Source organism: Acomys minous, assembly GCF_964271855.1.
Source record: "Acomys minous genome assembly, chromosome: 9".
NCBI classification, from domain to species: domain Eukaryota; kingdom Metazoa; phylum Chordata; class Mammalia; order Rodentia; family Muridae; genus Acomys; species Acomys minous.
This window is the reverse complement of record NC_140490.1, coordinates 112588125-112604924: the sequence shown is the minus strand read 5'-3', so window position 1 is coordinate 112604924 and position 16800 is coordinate 112588125. Positions and strand designations below refer to the sequence as shown.

Here is a 16800-nt window from a genome sequence, read left to right as displayed (position 1 = left end):
AACACTTAGATATTTGTGAATAAATCTTAAAGAGAATGTTCTGTCCCTAACAGAGAGAGCAATAATAACTCTCACGACTCAATAGATAGAAAAAAAACAAAAGTGAGCCAGATGATTCCCCCTTGCCCGGTTTCTCAGATTTGTTAATCCTTCAACACTTGTACAGCGAACTGATGCTTGATCCATAAATGATGCCACGCCCTTCAGTGTCAGGAATCGACTCTAGATGGCGCTCGGTTAGCCTTGAGAAAAAGCAGCCTGCCTTTGGTCTCTCAGCGGACATTAATCATGTATTTCTCCTCGCGGCCCACTTCTCGTCCCTCCATGTGTTCCCACTTAGGGGGCCTCTGCCGACCCGTAGACAGGAAGGGGTGGGGTGGGGACGGCTGGCGCATGTGCACTGGCTTGTCCTCGGTGGGTGACCATGAAGGCTCGTCTGCCTCTTCCCACGGTGCGGTGTGCTCAGTCGCGTCCCCTGACACTAGGGGGTGTAATGAAGCTGTGTCTGTGTGAGCTGTGGCTTCTACTGATGGGCTGTGGTTTATACGCCAAAGTTCTGCCGCAGGAAGAGGATGTAGACTTTATCAATGAGTATGTGACTCTCCATAATAGTCTCCGAGGCTCCGTCTTCCCTGCAGGGGCTAACCTGCGCTTCATGGTGAGGCCGGAAAGCTGTTGCCCAGACCTCCCACCGCCTAGGCCACATCTCCAAAGAGAAAAATTTTTAAATAACATATGTAACCGCTGCCTCTCTGATACTGATCAGTTCCGTGGTTTTGCATAGGACCAAGTGCGGAAGAAGTTGAGGTTGTCCCCGGGGGTACAAATTTTTAAGGGATGCCAACTTAGAAATTTTATTTTAATGCAACTGTTTTTTAATTTCTTTAAACAAATATTTTTAAATTATTTTATTTTGTGTGCATTATATGTCTACGGGTGTCAGATTTTGGAGTTACAGACAGTTGTGAGCTGCCATGTGGGTGCTGGGAATTGAACCTGGGTCCTCTGGAAGAACAGTCAATGCTCCTAACCGCTGAGCCATCTCTCCAGCCCATTAATTTTTTTTCAAACATTAAGAATCGAAAAACCAAAAAAAAAAAAAAAAAAAAAAGAATCGATGCTACCTTATCCATGATCAATCAAGGAACAATACTGAGCAAAGAGAGAATCCTTGAATGTGAATTAGTAGAAAGTGAGACGCTTGGGGTCCGATTCTATTTTGTTTAAAATACTAATTTTTTTCCGTTGTAAATGTTTTCACATTAATTCTGCCTCTTAAAAAAAACTTGATTATTAAGAGTTTTTTTCTTTCTGTTTTGTTGTGGTGGTTGTTTTGTTTTGTTTTTCAGAGTTTTGTTTGTTTTTATGCCTGCGTTGAATTTTGCTCCCAAGGGTTTGTCTTAGCCCCTTTGTTAGGTAGCTAGTTGAACATTACCAGGAACAGAAGGCACTGGGGCTGGGAGATTGCACAAAACCAGCAGCTTCTAAAGCCAAGGACTGCAGGACTCTTAACTACTTGTGAGAGGAATGCCCTTTCATGTATACTCCTGAACTGCCCAAAGGTCATTGATTAGTTATCTAAACTTAATTCCAAGAAGACACATGATGGCAAAGGAAGGAGCCTATGTGACTCCCCACTTTCCGTTTCAATGGGCCTACATCTGGGAGGAAAATACCCCTTAGGAAAGCTGTTGGTTCTACAGACTAGAGTAAATAAAGCCTGCCTACAGGTAGATTGGCACAATGGTTCCTCTGGCTTTTGCCTGCCCCTTGAACACAGGCATCAGCTCTCCCTCTCTTCTGTGCTACAAACTGGCTGTCTTTGAATTCCTTTTATTGAAGTCACAGGGATTGAGAAGTCAAGGGGAGTCTGGAGGGAGGATCTTGAGACCCCTTCACCCTAGTACAAACCCTCATTTTTCTCTTTGAAAGTCTTAACTCTCACCACTATATTTTTTTTTCTGTTTTCACTTGACATCGACTATTTCTCTATTGATACAGGGATTTCATGATTGTCATTTTTTTTAAAAAAAATCCTGATTTTATGATTGTCATTTAAAAATGACTGCAAAAATCCAGCAAGTAAATAACTTTCCTTATTAGCCAATTAAGCACTTTCAATTTGCGTTGTAAATTACTTAGACTGCTGTCCCTAGAAACATATCTTTCCTGTCTTGAGCATTTGTCTCCTCATAAACAGTTCTAGAGTAGGACATTAAAGGTATGATGTTTAAAAAAGAATTGAAATGTAGCAGTTACTATTGTCAAAGACTATGGCGTATTCAGCAAATAGCAGTGTCATATTTCCACATTTTCACTGGCTTGGGTATTTTCAATCATTTGCTAAATTAATCACAAAATGAGATTTTGTTTTAATGTTAATTTTTAAAATTCTTATTACATTTTTAAAAATTTTGGATGTGTGTACATGCAAACACACACACACACACACACACACACACACACACACACACACAAGAGCAGCCATGACAAGCATGTGCATGTCAGAGCACCACTTACAGAGTTGGTTCTGTCCTGCCCAGTGGCCTCCAAAGCTAGAACTCAAGTAGTCAGGTCATCTCCACCAGCAGAGCCATCTTGTAGGGCCTCGTGCTAATTTTTGAAATGCTGACTGGATTAGTCTTCTGTTTCTTGTTCAGTTCCCTATGTCTTGTGTAGTCAGTATTCTCTCACTTTGTTCTATTTGCTGAAGGTATCTTTTTCCCAGCCAGTGGTTTGTATTTTCTACTCCTTATTGCTGCTTCACCAAATTCGAATTGTCCTTCCTCTTAAAAATGAGTAAACACATGGGAGGCAGAGGCAAGTGGATCTCTGTGAGTTCGAGGCCAGCCTGGTCTACAAAGTGAGTCCAGGACAGCCATGGCTACACAGAGAAACCCTGTCTCAAACAAACAAGCGAAGATGAGTAAACAGTCATTTCTGGCGTGAGCTCTACTTGTGATCTCTGAAACAGAGAATATTTCAATTAAAAGAATACAAAACCTCAGACTTGTGCACTCACACCATATAATTTAACATTTGAGATGATACATTCTAGGTGTAGCTTAAGGCTTGACTCTAAATTTACTTGTTTCTTAATTAAAGTTGGTGTGAGTTTTATTAGTATTTTCTTTCTTTCTTTCTTCCTCCTCCTCCTTCTCCTCCTCCTCCTCCTCCTCCTCTTCTTCTTCTTCTTCTTCTTCTTCTTCTTCTTCTTTTTTCCTTTCCAATGCTTTCCTTTATCCTCCTCAACCAGAAAGGGGGAGGGGGAGAAGGGGGAAAGAGGGGGGAGGGGGAGGAGGGGGAGGAGGGGGAGGAGGAGGGGGGAGGGGGAGGAGGGGGAGGAGGAAGTAGACTAGAACTGTGTGAAGAAATGGCAGAGCAGGGAGGACAGCAGGGAGCTGTGTAGCAGAGAGGCGAGGGTACAGATGCTTCCTCTCCTTGTGTGGGTTGCCTGTCAGTCCTCTACATTTTCTGGGGAGAAAACATAATTTTAGGTCTTCCAATTAGGTCTTTGAACTATTTGTGTCTAATTTTTTGATACGGTATAATATAAGGGTCTACTTTTATTCTTTTGTGTGTGGATATCCAGTTTTCCCAAAGCATGGTTTAAAGTACCAGTGTTTGTCAATTAAGTAGTCGTGGCAGCCTGTTTCCTGTGTGTGCAGGAATTTATTTCTGAGTTTTTTATCTTATTGTATAGTCTGACAAGCCCTCTGGGTTTGTTTTCTTTCTAAGACTTTTATTATAATAATAATAATGATGATGATGATATTATTATTATTATTATTATTATTATTATTATTATTATTATTATTATTATTATATTTAATGTCCCTTAAGAGTCTATCAGAATTGCTTCTGGTGGGAGTCACACTGCTTTACTGAATATTTTGTATGGTGATGGCATTTTAATATTGTCCCCCAGTTCCTGGCCATAGATACCAAACACTAATCAAGTGTCTTCTTTGATTTTCTTTAACAACATTCTGTAGTTTAAAAAAAAAAAAAGGCCAGTTTGAATAAGGTTTTTTTTTTTTTTGATGTTATCATGGTGGAATTATTTGCCTAATTTTTCCATTCAGATTGTTAATGTATAGAAATGCACGTAGTGGCACATGCTAATTTTGTGGCATCCTATTTTACTCAAATCATTTCTAAATTTCCTTGCACTTAAAATTCAGCCTTTAATAGTTCTCTCAATCAGAGTATGAATAATAAGTTTCATATTTCTATTTCCAAGATAACCTTCATGTGTTATTTGCATGTTTGTATATATATGTGCAGGTGTGTGTGTGTGTATGTGTGTGTGTATGCATTTATTTGCGTGTATAGAAAGGCCAAATGAGGTCATCCAGTGCCCTCCTCTGATGCTCTCTCAGCCCTAATGTATTGAGACAGCAGCATCTCTCACTGAGCTCAAAGTTTATTCTGCTAGAAAGCCCCAGAAGTCCCCGTCTCTGCCCCCAGCACTGTTTCCTCTGTTGCCTTTTGACTCTCCAACTATTCGCCAGCCTAACAGATGGCTGAAGTATAAGGCCCTAGACTAAAACATTGCAACTGCCAGTGAACTGGGTAGAAATCAAAGCTTTCAGGCCCCGCCCCTGATTCTCCTGAATCCAGAAGCCAGGTTAAGAGTGCAGTGGTCTGTATTCTAAAATAAAGTCGTCTCGACGATTCTGAGACGCACTGGTGTGAGGCCCCTTGGGATTACTGTTTGTTCTTTCCCTCGCTGCTCTGTAGTTTGAGCTGCTTCTACGTATGTGTTTGTTGCTGTCCTCCCCAGACCCTGTTCTGTTTGAATCTGTGTGTTTATGTCTATCGGTGAACCTGAAATTCTTCACCAGGGAAAGCTGCCTCTACCACGGCTTAGTCACACCTTCATCGTACAGAGGATATGTCTGACTTTCTCTTTATCCATAGCTCTTCTCTTTCAATTATATTTCCCTTTTCTCTGTATTTTCTATTCTGATTCAGTGCCATGGAGTTGCTTTCCAGTGGCTTCTTTTGTCTCCGTCTTTTGATGGTATTTTTAGCTGGTACCGCAGTGGAAACGTGATGTGGCTTCATGCATACAACAGTATAAACTGCAGCTCAGCCAGTGATGCTCTGGAGACTGTGCAGGAAAAATGTTGCTACACTTTTGGGGTTTCAGGCGTGAGACAGTTTCTGAGAGTGGTTTTAATTTTATTCTTTCGCCATGAGTAAGGTCCGTTATTTTTTGTAAATAAATGTCTGTTAATTGTCCTTTACCTATTTCTTAAAACTCTTTTAGTGCTTTTTAAATATTCATTTCACTTTTTTATTTGGAAAAGTATTCCTTATTTTGTGGTATGGATTGTAATTGTTTTCTCGTGTGTTTCATTTTTATCTGCTTATGGCAACTTTTGTCACTTTATATGAGAACAAAATAACACAATTTGATTAGAGAGGAATCTAACACCTAATTGACAGGCTTATTACCCCCTTGACCTGCTGATCCTATTTCTAAATGTTACTGGACATAGATAGATAGATAGAAAGCACTCATGAAATCAAAGATGTGTATAGAAAGAAAAATGTAATAAGCAAACTTTAAAATGTGTTCTCTGGTAATTTCATACATGAACACAATGTACTTAAATCCACCCCTTCTTCCCTCAAACTCCTCTTGGGAAATACACACACATACATGCACACATACACACACACACACACACACACACACACACACACAGGCACGCACACATACACATGCACACGCGCGCACACACACACACACACACACACGCACACATACACATGCACACATGCGCACACACACACACACACACACACACACACACACATTCCTCTTTTCTTCCCAACGATCCCCTCCTCTTTCTTCTAATCCACTGGATTAAATTAGCCCAAGTATATAGGGAGTCACCTACCAAAGCAGGGGCAACTTACTGTGAGCAACCTCACTTCAGAAAACTGACTTTCCCAACCTCTGTGGCCAGTGACTGCCAGTGGCTCCTCAATTAGGTGTGGGGGCTCATGAACCTCTCCTTTCTTTGTGCTGCGGTGTTGGCTGGGTGGATCTCGTGTGTGTGTGTGTGTGTGTGTGTGTGTGTGTGTGTGTGTGTTGTGCTACCAATCCCATCTGCTATGAGTTTATCACTACAAAGATACTAGCATGTCCAGGAGATATTATTCCACAGCAGTCTTTCTCCATCTCTGGCTCTTAGCATCTTTGTGTTGCTGAGTCTTAGGAGTGGGAAGGTATGGTACTGATGCTGTATTTGGCACTGAGCGCTACACAGTCATCTATTCCCTGTGCTTTGGCCAGCTGGGAGTCTTTGTGTTAACTGCTGTAAAGCTATATAAGCCAGTACTTCAAGGATTCGTTACTCTTCCCCTTGAATGTGTCAGGTACAAACAGTCAGCTTTTGTCCTAAGAAGTAGTTGTCTTTGATGATGTGAAAAAAGTTTTACCTACAAATATTGCTCAGAAAGAACTAATAATACAAAGCAGGTCTAGCTCTCCCTAAGAGAGTAAACACCAGGAGAATCAAGTGTAGCACTAAGACATCGTTTTTAATTATTTTGTTCTCTCTGTTTTGTGTGTGTTTATTTTCAGACTTGGGATGTAGCTTTATCACGTACTGCTAGAGCCTGGGGGAAAAAGTGTTTGTATCAACGTAACACTCATTTAGATAAAGTGCATGAAGCCCATCCCATATTTAACGGTATTGGTGAAAACATGTGGGTTGGTCCTGAAAATGAATTTACTACACGTGGTGCTATCACAAGTTGGCATGAAGAAAGGAAAAGTTATAATTTTCAAAATGACACTTGCGTTGATGATGATGACTGTTCTCACTATATTCAGGTATCTGATTTTTAAATATGATTATTAAATTAGTAGACTTAATTGCTTTACCTATTCTGTTTTAAATGTATAAGCTCAAGTGATAAAATTACTCCCTCAATAAAATAAAATAAAAATTTAATCTCCTCTGAGCCTTTAAACATCCACCATCGCATCCATTATGTGAATCATACAAGAAATAGCCGTCGTCTGCATACCTCAAGACCAAGGGGGCTGTTCTGAAACTAGTGCACCGGAAAAATGTCGAAAAGGCTCTTTTACAGGAAATGCCTTACAAGTCATGGACTGGGAGCAAACTTGAAAGGCATCCTAATTCCCCACAGACCAGGAAGCAGACTATGTGGCTAATGCGTCAACTTCTAGTGTTATTTCCAAGACTCACGCCAGCACTCCAAGGCCCACCTTCCCCTCCAGGAAATCAGCCACCTTTTATTTTGTGTGCTCACCTTTATTATTTCACATCGTAACTTCAATAGCTCATACTATACCAAAAACAGAGATCTTTGTCTTCCTATCCACATAGTCTCAAAGCAATATGACCCTACTTAATTTCTTCAATAAATATTTACATCAGGCATCAAAGAGATTTTGAGTGAGGTTGAGTTTAGAAAAACATTACTTGGTTTTTTTTTTCCCCCTTCGGTCAGCTTATATTTCCTGTAAAACATAATTTTGAAATGTATTCATTGCTTTAATTCTACTCTGTTTTTTCTAGCAAATGATTTGTTTAAAGAGTTTTTGATCAGTTCTTTTTTTTTTTTAATCAGTCTCTCCTTCTTCCTTACTGATAGGAAGGCTAAACTTCTTCATAGAACTTTAATCCTTTTCCTGTTGCTGCACTGTTTTCTGCTCTGTAATTCAAGCCAGCAAGCCATACTTGTTCCCTATATTGGACGGGCTAGACTTTGCTTCAACTCTATTTTATTTTGCTGTTTTTGCAGGCGTAGGAACTGGCCCCAGAGCCTTACCCATGTTACTAGGCAGGTTGATCTACCCTCAGATTTCTGTTGTCATTTTGTTTTTCTCCAAGACAGAGTTTCTTTTATATAGTTCTGACTGTCCTGGAACTTGCTCTGTAGACCAGGTTGACCTCAAACTCACAGAAATCCGCCCACCTTTGCCTCCTGAGTGCTGGGATTAAAGGTGTGCACCACCACTTCCTGGCCGGAGTTTTGTATCTATTCTTTACTAGTTACTAACATTGAGATCACAAAGAGAATTTCTGAAGTGCCTCTCTTTACTCCTGGTGGTCTCCCCACCCCCACCCCTCAATTCAGGGTCTGTTTTTTCTGTTATAGAGAGCAGATCTCTTCTTGGTCTTTTCTAATGAAAAGGCCAATACTTTGTTTCATTTCCTGATCCAACGTCCCCTATAAAAGGAAAGAGAGCCGCTGGTGCCTTCGTTTACACTGTTATCTTGCTTGTTTCCCGTCTGTAGCCCTGTTATTCCTCTTTTCTCCCTTCCACTAGAAACCTCCACTTTTCCTCTTCTCTCTCTAATTTTCCTTCCTAAAACCTTCTAATCTAATCACCTTTTCAGGTGTGACTTGCACGGGCTGAGAGCATTGTGCTGAGTCAGGCTCTTCAGCTGCTTCCTAGGATGTGACCCTATGGCAGTCTTCACCTACACAGAGCTCTGGAAATGCTTCCTAAATTCATGGCAGGGCCCTACCTATGTCTGAGACGGTTTTTGATAGTCCCTGAATTTCTTGCTTAAAGATTCTGTCTGAATGGAATGCAGTATTTATAACCCTTCTGAATAAGCTTGACCTTTGACCTGCTTTCAGCTTGTTTGGGACAGCTCCTACAAAGTTGGTTGTGCTGTAACTCCGTGTTCAAGCGTTGGAAATATCAGATATGCAGCACTTTTCATATGCAACTATGCGCCAGGGTGAGTGATTTTAAAGCAGCAAAATATATTAAATAAAATGAGAATACTCCAACTTTAAGTTTTCCTAACTTGTAATGTTTTTGAAATCTTTCCTAACTCTAAAAGCTTTAAATACATGCTATTAATAAATTACTTCATAATGGCATATTTTAAATTTCATATGGGGTCAGTCACACTTTGAGTAAATTTGCTTTACTTACAAGCTCTCTAATGGTTACAACGCATAGGGAAGAAGTTGGCATTGACTAGTTATAATAATAGAGGAGCTGCTCCAGGCCTTCAGTTATTTTCCAAAGTAGTGTATTCTCAGATTTCTAATACAAGTTTTAAAACCTAAGCTATTTTGAAATTTATGTAGTAAGAATGTTTTAGAAATACATCCGTCTTGTGACATGAAGTACACTGGAACTAGCCACAAGATGGCTGTTTGGACTAATGTAAGCCATACAAGAATCCATTAACATCAGAGCCAGAAAAGCACTTTGAAAGTCTTCGAGTCAGTCTACCCACTGGGAGCTTGAGTTCTCTCTACTTATGCACCATGTGATTATTTTCTTTGTACTTGAGCATCTGTCACTTACGGCAACTAACTACACTCTAATGGCCTGCTGGAAGTCCTAAGTCACATAACACTATTAGTAACATGACTATAACTTCCAAATAGGTGGGAAATATTCTAGCCAATATCTTAAATAGAAACAAAGACTTGACTGCCTCCTAACATCAGAGAATACTATCTGGACTAAACTAGGGAGGGCAAAGAGGAAAAAAAGAGAAAAGCAAGAAGCAAGGGAGGGAGAGGGGGAGGGAGGGAGGGAGAGAGAGGGGGAGGGAAGAAGGAAGGAAGGAAGGAAGGAAGGAAGGAAGGAAGGAAGGAAGGTGTATGGATCAATCTCATTGTTTACTGGTTGTTTTCCCCTAGGTAAGAGAAAATAAATGAATTTTCTTAACTGAACCATCTTAAAATAGTTAAACGTGGAAACAACAGTGTTTAACATAAATTAACAATATAACTAACATACATTTAATTCACACTGTGTAACATAAAAACTGATTCTCTCCTTACTCCCTGCTTTTTTCTAGAGGAACCCTGACAAGGAGGCCTTATCAAGCAGGGCCGTCATGTACTCGGTGTAGCGCTAAAGACAAATGCACAGACTTCCTATGCAGTAAGTGAAATAAACCTGTAAGACATCGGACAGGAAGAGAGCAGAGCGCTTGACTCACAGCTTACTGACTCTGACTCTGATGCTGTCACTGTACTATCAAAGCAGTGTCGCCTGTAGGTGTTTACACCCTGCAAAGCCTTCTCTGCTCTCCAGGGCCCTAACACTCACCTAAGAAAATAAAGGATTGCAAATTAAGAAAAAAAAGAACTAACAGTTATTCTGTGAAAGAGCTTCACAGCCAACTCCCTAAATAGCGCCCAGTTTGACAATGACTTCTTTAAAGCAAAGAACGTACCCAACATACCCATAAAAAGAAAAAGGAGTATTTAAGAAATCTTTTCTTTTTTTTCTCCATCCCTGGGGAGATAATACTTAGTATTATCTTAGTAATACTTAGTAGTAAGTATTCAGAGAAAAATATAGAAGTATATCCAATTGATTTTTCTTTTACTTCTTCCAAATATAAGAACTTATAGTCCAAAGCCATAACTACAGCTGGAATATACAGCATTTGGAAGAATGCCATGAGAAATAAACTCCAAGCACATTTTACTTTTGTGGGAAAACAAAAAAATTAGAAAAAAAAAACACACTAGCTAAAAACCGTGTGGCACTTTGTGTTGAGTGTAACTAAAAACCACTGGGGGACCGTTTCCGTGTGGCACTTTGTGTTGAGTGCATGTTCATTTTGCCGTACTTCAGTTCTCCTGAATCACAATCCAAGGAGCCTGCTGCTGTATAGCGTGCTCAGACTGCCAATGAGGAACGTGGTGACTCGGGTGCTTATGCTTAAGTCTTCCGCTTTGTTTTCTGCTTATTTGCTTTTCCTATTTCCTTTTCTCTGATTTTCTTTGGATTTTAAAATCTTCTTTATGTTCTGTTCAGCTCATCTACAATGCCTGATACTGCTCTATATGGGACTTTCAGTCCGTCATTCACCAATAACTACGTACATAGTTAATGTTTCATTCTAATTAGAATCAGTAATTGGCCCCTTCAGCTGGAACACAGAGCTACCCTGGCCCTTCCTCTGCAGCCCACAGCTGTAGGTATGCCATACATGCCTTGAACATATCACGGGGATGCTTTTATTTTTCAACTCTCAATATATTTAAAGGAATTGAAGCCAAACTTTGTATTCTAGACGAACGGTTCTTTTTGGGGGGAGCATGCAGGAATTGTTGATACGTAGTTCACATGAATACTTTTCGAACAAACTCGTGAAGATGACTTTCACCAAAAAAATGGGAAGGGAAAAAACTGAAATGAAAGACATTTTTAAGAATCACATCCTAATTAATAGACTGAAAAGATAATGCAAACACTATTATTACCAAGTGTAAAAGTAACTTTTATCACCAGATGCAATTGTTGTCTTGGAGGCTGAATGAGCTCACGTTTTCTAGTTCTCTCTGGCCGGCTGGTTCGACTCAGCTGCTCTGGCCCAAACTCCTAGCCGAGCTGCCTGATTCAAACAGGCTTCTCTCAGCTTCTCGCTGAATTGCTTTGGTTGACCTCAAACTAAACTCTGGCAATTTATTCTAATCTTCTGGCTCCTTTGCCCTCTCTGGCTCCTGGCAGAAGCTTTCACCTGTGCCTACCTTGTCCTCTCTATAACCTGTCTGTGTAAAACTGTCATAGTAAAAACTGCCTCTAAATTGAACTCTACCAAACTCGACGCCATTGCACTGACGGAACTCAGCTGACAGACCAGAACTGGATTGAACTGCACAAACTGCATGAACTCAGCTCAACTGCACTCACTGGACTCAACTGAACTGCACCTGTTCTCCTCCCTCCTGACTCACGCGAGGCTGCTCTTAAGATGCCTCAGTTTCCTGTCTGTTCTTGTGTGAGTTTTATGTGTCCTATCTCTGACTCCTTCGTTCAAATCTTTCTCTGATCCATCACTTTGTCTGCACCTCAATTAGATGTCACTTTCAAACTTGACTGCTTCCTTCTACAAGGTCACTTTACCTTCAGTGTGTGGGATTAAAGGTGTGTACTAAAGGTGTGTCTGTATTCCAGCCAGGGGGATTACAGATGTGTCATCACAGCTAGATAACACAGACCTAGAAGATCTTTGAATGTGATCCCTTGCCAGAGTAGCCATGTTGCTGGATTAAAATTCCTCTGCCACCAAGCAAAATGTAACAAGAAATTTTAGCAAGATAAACAATGACATAATTTAGCCAGGCATGGGGTGCATGCCTTTAGTTCCAGCACTCAGGAGGCAGAGGCGGATGGATCTCCATGTGTTCAAGTCCAGCCTGGTCAACAAAGTGAGTTCAACAACAGACATGACTGTTAAACAGAGAAACCATGTTTTGAAAACCAAAAAAAGATAGATAGATAGATAGATAGATAGATAGATGATAAATAAATGATAGAAGAAAAAATCTAATTAACACATAGCATACATATATGAAATTATGGAAAATAATAAAATATAAAAATTATGTAATTAATAAAATGGGAGAAGAAAGATATAGGCTCATATTTTCATATCCTTTATATCCAGGGGCCAAAAATAAGGCTTAAAAGCTGACAGACATGGGCGGCAGAGAAGACTCAGTGGACAGGTAGCTCATGAGACACAACACCTAGTCTCCCACAGGCATGCGCATGCGTGCATGCACATATATCATATATAAACATACATAAATCTTTTCTTCAAATGCAGATAAACAAATATAGATGAACAATGTAATAAGCAAAAACTACTGGTGATAAGTAAAGAAACATGCTGAAAAAGAGTGCTCTGGGACAGTCCTGCTTCTACTTAAGGATCAATAAATACACATGCATCAGCAAGAGAGAAGGGCTCAGCACATAAAGAATAAAGTACAAAACACTAGAGTGACATCAAAGGTACAACAGAGTTCAGTTCCGTCTCCAAAGACCCTAACAAATAAATTCTAAGTTTCACCAAAGAGATAATGCAAGACAGAACCCACAACAGAGTTGTGTTTCCCATACATGTCTACTCACTTATCCTCTTAGTGGAAGTCCAAAATGATTAGCTTGGAAAGGAAGTGGATCCAGGTGGGAGGGAAGGTGGGAAGGAAGGGGGGGGAGACTGGGGAGGGGCTGGAGGGGGGAGAGACAGTACCCTGGTTATTATGTGAGAAAAGAATCTATTTTCAATAAAAGGAGAAAAGGGATTGTCTGACCCTCTCCACCCAGTTAAGCAAATAAGGATTGTCTACTTTCAAATGTAATTATCTCATTGAAAAAAATAAATAAATAAAACCAGTGAAACCCAGGTGGCAGGCTTAACCTTGCTGTCCCCGAAATGAAAACGAACCTCAATGAAGCATAAGAATTAGGTGAGAAATGAGTAAGTCCGTAGTAAATTGGAGCGGTACAAGTGGAGAAAGATGGCGCTCCCCTTTGCGAGAGTGGGAGGGATCGCTAGAGTGTAGAAGTGACGGACTCAGCTAAGGTGACACAGTGCTTTGGAGACGCCATCAGCACTAGAATTCACATCTGCTTAGCTTTACATTTCTCTAGCCAGCCAGGCTGACTTTTACTAAAGAAAAGTATTGGGTACTGATGCGAGGCTACCAGCTGGAGCAGGACATCAAAGACCGTCATGCCTCAGAGCAGTGCTTCTCAGTCTTCCAAATGCTGTGACCCTTTAATATAGCTCCTCACGCCGTGCTATGTAGTCTTTTATTTCCTCTGATGAAGGCATGAGAGTCGCGCCCAACCTGTGTGAATACACACCTTAGAACGAGCCCAGAGCACTTCTTTCTCTGGTCTAACTCTCCCTAGACCCAGGCCCGGAAGCTTCTAACTCCCATGCGGTCTAATCTTCCAAGCTGACTGATTCAGTCCAGCTTCCTTGCTTCTGCCTGGATTGTTGCTTGGCCTCCCGACAACCTTGGCAACCTGTTGTAATCTTCTGGTTCCATCTCGTTCCCTGGCTTGTTCTGTCTTCACCTGGGTTTAGCTTGTTCTCTCGGCAACCTGTCTGTTAAACTGTCATACATACGCACCCCTTCTCTCTCTCTCTCTCTCTCTCTCTCTCTCTCTCTCTCTCTCTCTCTCTCTCTCTCTCTCTCTCTCTCTCTCTCTCTCTCTCTGCTCTAAAGTAGCCTCTCTTTCCCACGATGCTCTTCTGAAAGTTGGGTGTATCCTATCTCTGACTCGTTCTGTCAATTTTCTCTGACTTGTCACTTTGTCTGCCCCCTACCCCCTTCCACGCCCACAGTTAGCTGGTCCTTTCAAAATGGCTGCTTCCTTCTACAAACTAACCTTACCTTCATTGTGAGGGGTTAAAGTGTGTACTGAGGGCATGTTTGAATTCCAGCCAGGTCATACCGTAATCCAGGGCGTGTCTGCATTCCAGCTGGAGCACACAGACCTAGCAGGTCTTTGAGTGTAGTCCCTTGCCAGAGCAGCCATGTGGCTGGCCTAAAATTCCTTTACGGTGGTGGCCCACAGCCATAAAAGTATTTTGTTGCTACTTTATAACTGTAATTTTGCTACTGCTATGAGTTGTAATGTAGGTATCTGATATGCAGGCTATCTGATAGGCGACCCCAAACAAGTCGCAGCCCACAGACTGAGAACTGCTTCCTTAGATTCTGTGAACACGAAGGATGGTGGCATTACCTTTGGGAAAATTCTTATAGAAGTAGAAAAAAGAATGTGTATATTTAATAGTCTTTATTTTTCTTTCTAGGTAATGCAGATCGTGACCAAGCCACATGTATGTATTGTTGTCTTTTATTTGTTAAACAAGTTTACCATTTTATGTGAAATATAGCTTTCTTCAATTGCTTCTTCACTTACAGATTACCACTTCTGGTACCCACCTTGGGAAACACCCCGCCCGCTTGTGTGTGACCCGATGTGCTTATTTATCTTTTTACTGAGAATAGCATCTTTTGCGCTATGTGTCGTCATCGTTCTGATAATACAGTCTCGATTCCCAGATATCTTAGAGGAAAAACAGATGCTATATGAGAGTAAAAGGTTTTCAGCAGAGGAGGAAGAGAAAACTGAAGATGAGGAAACGGAGATGGATGAAGAAGAAGACAAAGAAGATAACCCAAGATAAGCCAAAGCCCAATAGAAAAAGAAATCCCAAAACGTTGAAAAATGGAATGCTATATAACCCTCAATTATAATATTTTTTATTTTTTCTATACTTATTTAACAAACTTAAATTAGAAAACAAAACTGTGAATAGGAATAAAAAAGCTTTTATTGTAATGAAAATATTTAAGCTCTTAAAAGACATAGAGAGCAGATAATAGGAACAGCACCACCAACAAAAATTGTCTTAAGATTTCATTATGGTATCTGATAAAAAGAGGGAATATTTACGGTCTATTTTTCTGTGTAGAATTTTTATATGAGTTATAATTATCTGAAGTGTTAAGTTAGATGAAATTGTTCAAGCAATTGCTTAGGACCATTCCAAGTTTAGAATACCCATTTGATAGACATTAGCTTGTTTTTAATATTACTATTATAGTGACTAGTTGTATTTTCCATGTGATATCAACACATCAGATATTGTCTGTATTTATATGTATTTGTGAAGTAGTTTACTTGATACTAGTCCCACCGATCAGAAGAAAAATGTATAATTTTCACTTCATGGTCAGTAGTTCATCAAAAACTTTCTGAAAATTTTGTCATGTAGGTTCAATAAATGCAAAAGTAATTCATTGTAAATGAGCGTTATAGCTGCTTCCACATTTATATAAAAAGCACATTTCAAGTTATTACTTATAATTACGCAGTATGTTTAGTAGAACTTTACACACTTGTGGGAAAAATAAGTTTTCATATGAATGTTAACATTAATAAATTAATTGAATAAAATTTTAGCCTGGCAAAAAATATAAAATGTCATCAAATCTGTTCTTATCCATTGTAGTCATTTTTTATATGATTAGCATTACATTAAAAGCTTGTCCTGTAGTCAGGCAAATGATAATTACACAAAAACAACAACAAACAAACAAAAGAACTACCAGCCTAGACTACCTTCTTTGACCTAAGTTTCTAGGATTCTATTGTTGGCTTCGTTTCCTTTGTTTTTCAGAAGATCTAAATTGTAGAAATTGATGTGTTTTCTGTTATAAAGTTATCCACTTCTACCCAGCATCCTAGGAAAAAGGGTTGGGTAGGAAGTGAGATGGTTCTCTCTGGTGGCTGAATTGACTGTTACTAGCGTGTGTCTGTGTTCTACGTGGCAGCCTCCGTATGATTGTTTAATACTCAGAGCCATTGTGTGGATCGGCCATTGTTCTCTGCATTGGAGACGAGACATCTGGCTTTTACGTGTGAGTGGCTTAGCTAAACCAAGATTAACAACACCTTCCTCTCTGTACACTTTGATGCATTTAGACTTATCAATTCTTTTTGACCCCATGCTTAATCTCCACATTTGGCCAATTTGTTTTGTCTCAGAGAGTGTCCTATAGCCTTCAGGACACTGGTTATCCTGCACAATAGTAAATTACTTGGTAGTGCCTTTCACGTCACCACCTGGTGTCTCGCGTCCTTGAATTTTCTTTCACAAGTACGTGCTGGGTGTCAGCTCTAGCTCCCCGCAAGCTCTTATACCTCTTGTTCTGGGACACTTAGTTTCTAACTTTCCTTTTTATTAAACAAATTAGAATTTAATATCTTCAGTGAGCCTATGAGATTGACAATGCAAAACCCAGAGATGTCTGGGAGAATTAACCTTTTTTTTTTTTTTTCTGTTTCCGTGGTATGGAGTTGAAGGATGCACTTTAGTTAAGTATCCTTGCCTGGCCTGGAAATTTGTCGTGGGGGGAATAAGCAAACATTTGGTTCAAGCCTTAAAGTACTGTGCATTCCATCCTGCATCCTGATACTCTGGAGTGTACTGAGATTCCCCC

The 16800-nt window shown here is 40.1% G+C and overlaps 1 protein-coding gene across 2 annotated transcripts; it reads left to right on the top strand.

The window, feature by feature from the left end:
- Positions 1-415: 415 nt before the first annotated feature.
- GLIPR1L2 (GLIPR1 like 2) lies at positions 416-15760 on the top strand (the record flags this gene model as incomplete). 2 transcript variants are annotated; one of them, XM_084795707.1, is made up of 6 exons in its annotated part: positions 416-658; positions 6602-6853; positions 8641-8744; positions 9828-9913; positions 14604-14630; positions 14716-15760. In XM_084795707.1, the coding sequence occupies exons 1-6, from the start codon at positions 425-427 to the stop codon at positions 14979-14981; spliced, it is 969 nt and encodes a 322-aa protein (XP_084651833.1). In that variant the 5' UTR covers positions 416-424. The 2 variants fall into 2 exon arrangements, with proteins under 2 accessions (XP_084651833.1, XP_084651834.1); XM_084795708.1 differs by lacking the exons at positions 14604-14630; positions 14716-15760 and having other exon boundaries at positions 9828-9921.
- Positions 15761-16800: the final 1040 nt, after the last annotated feature.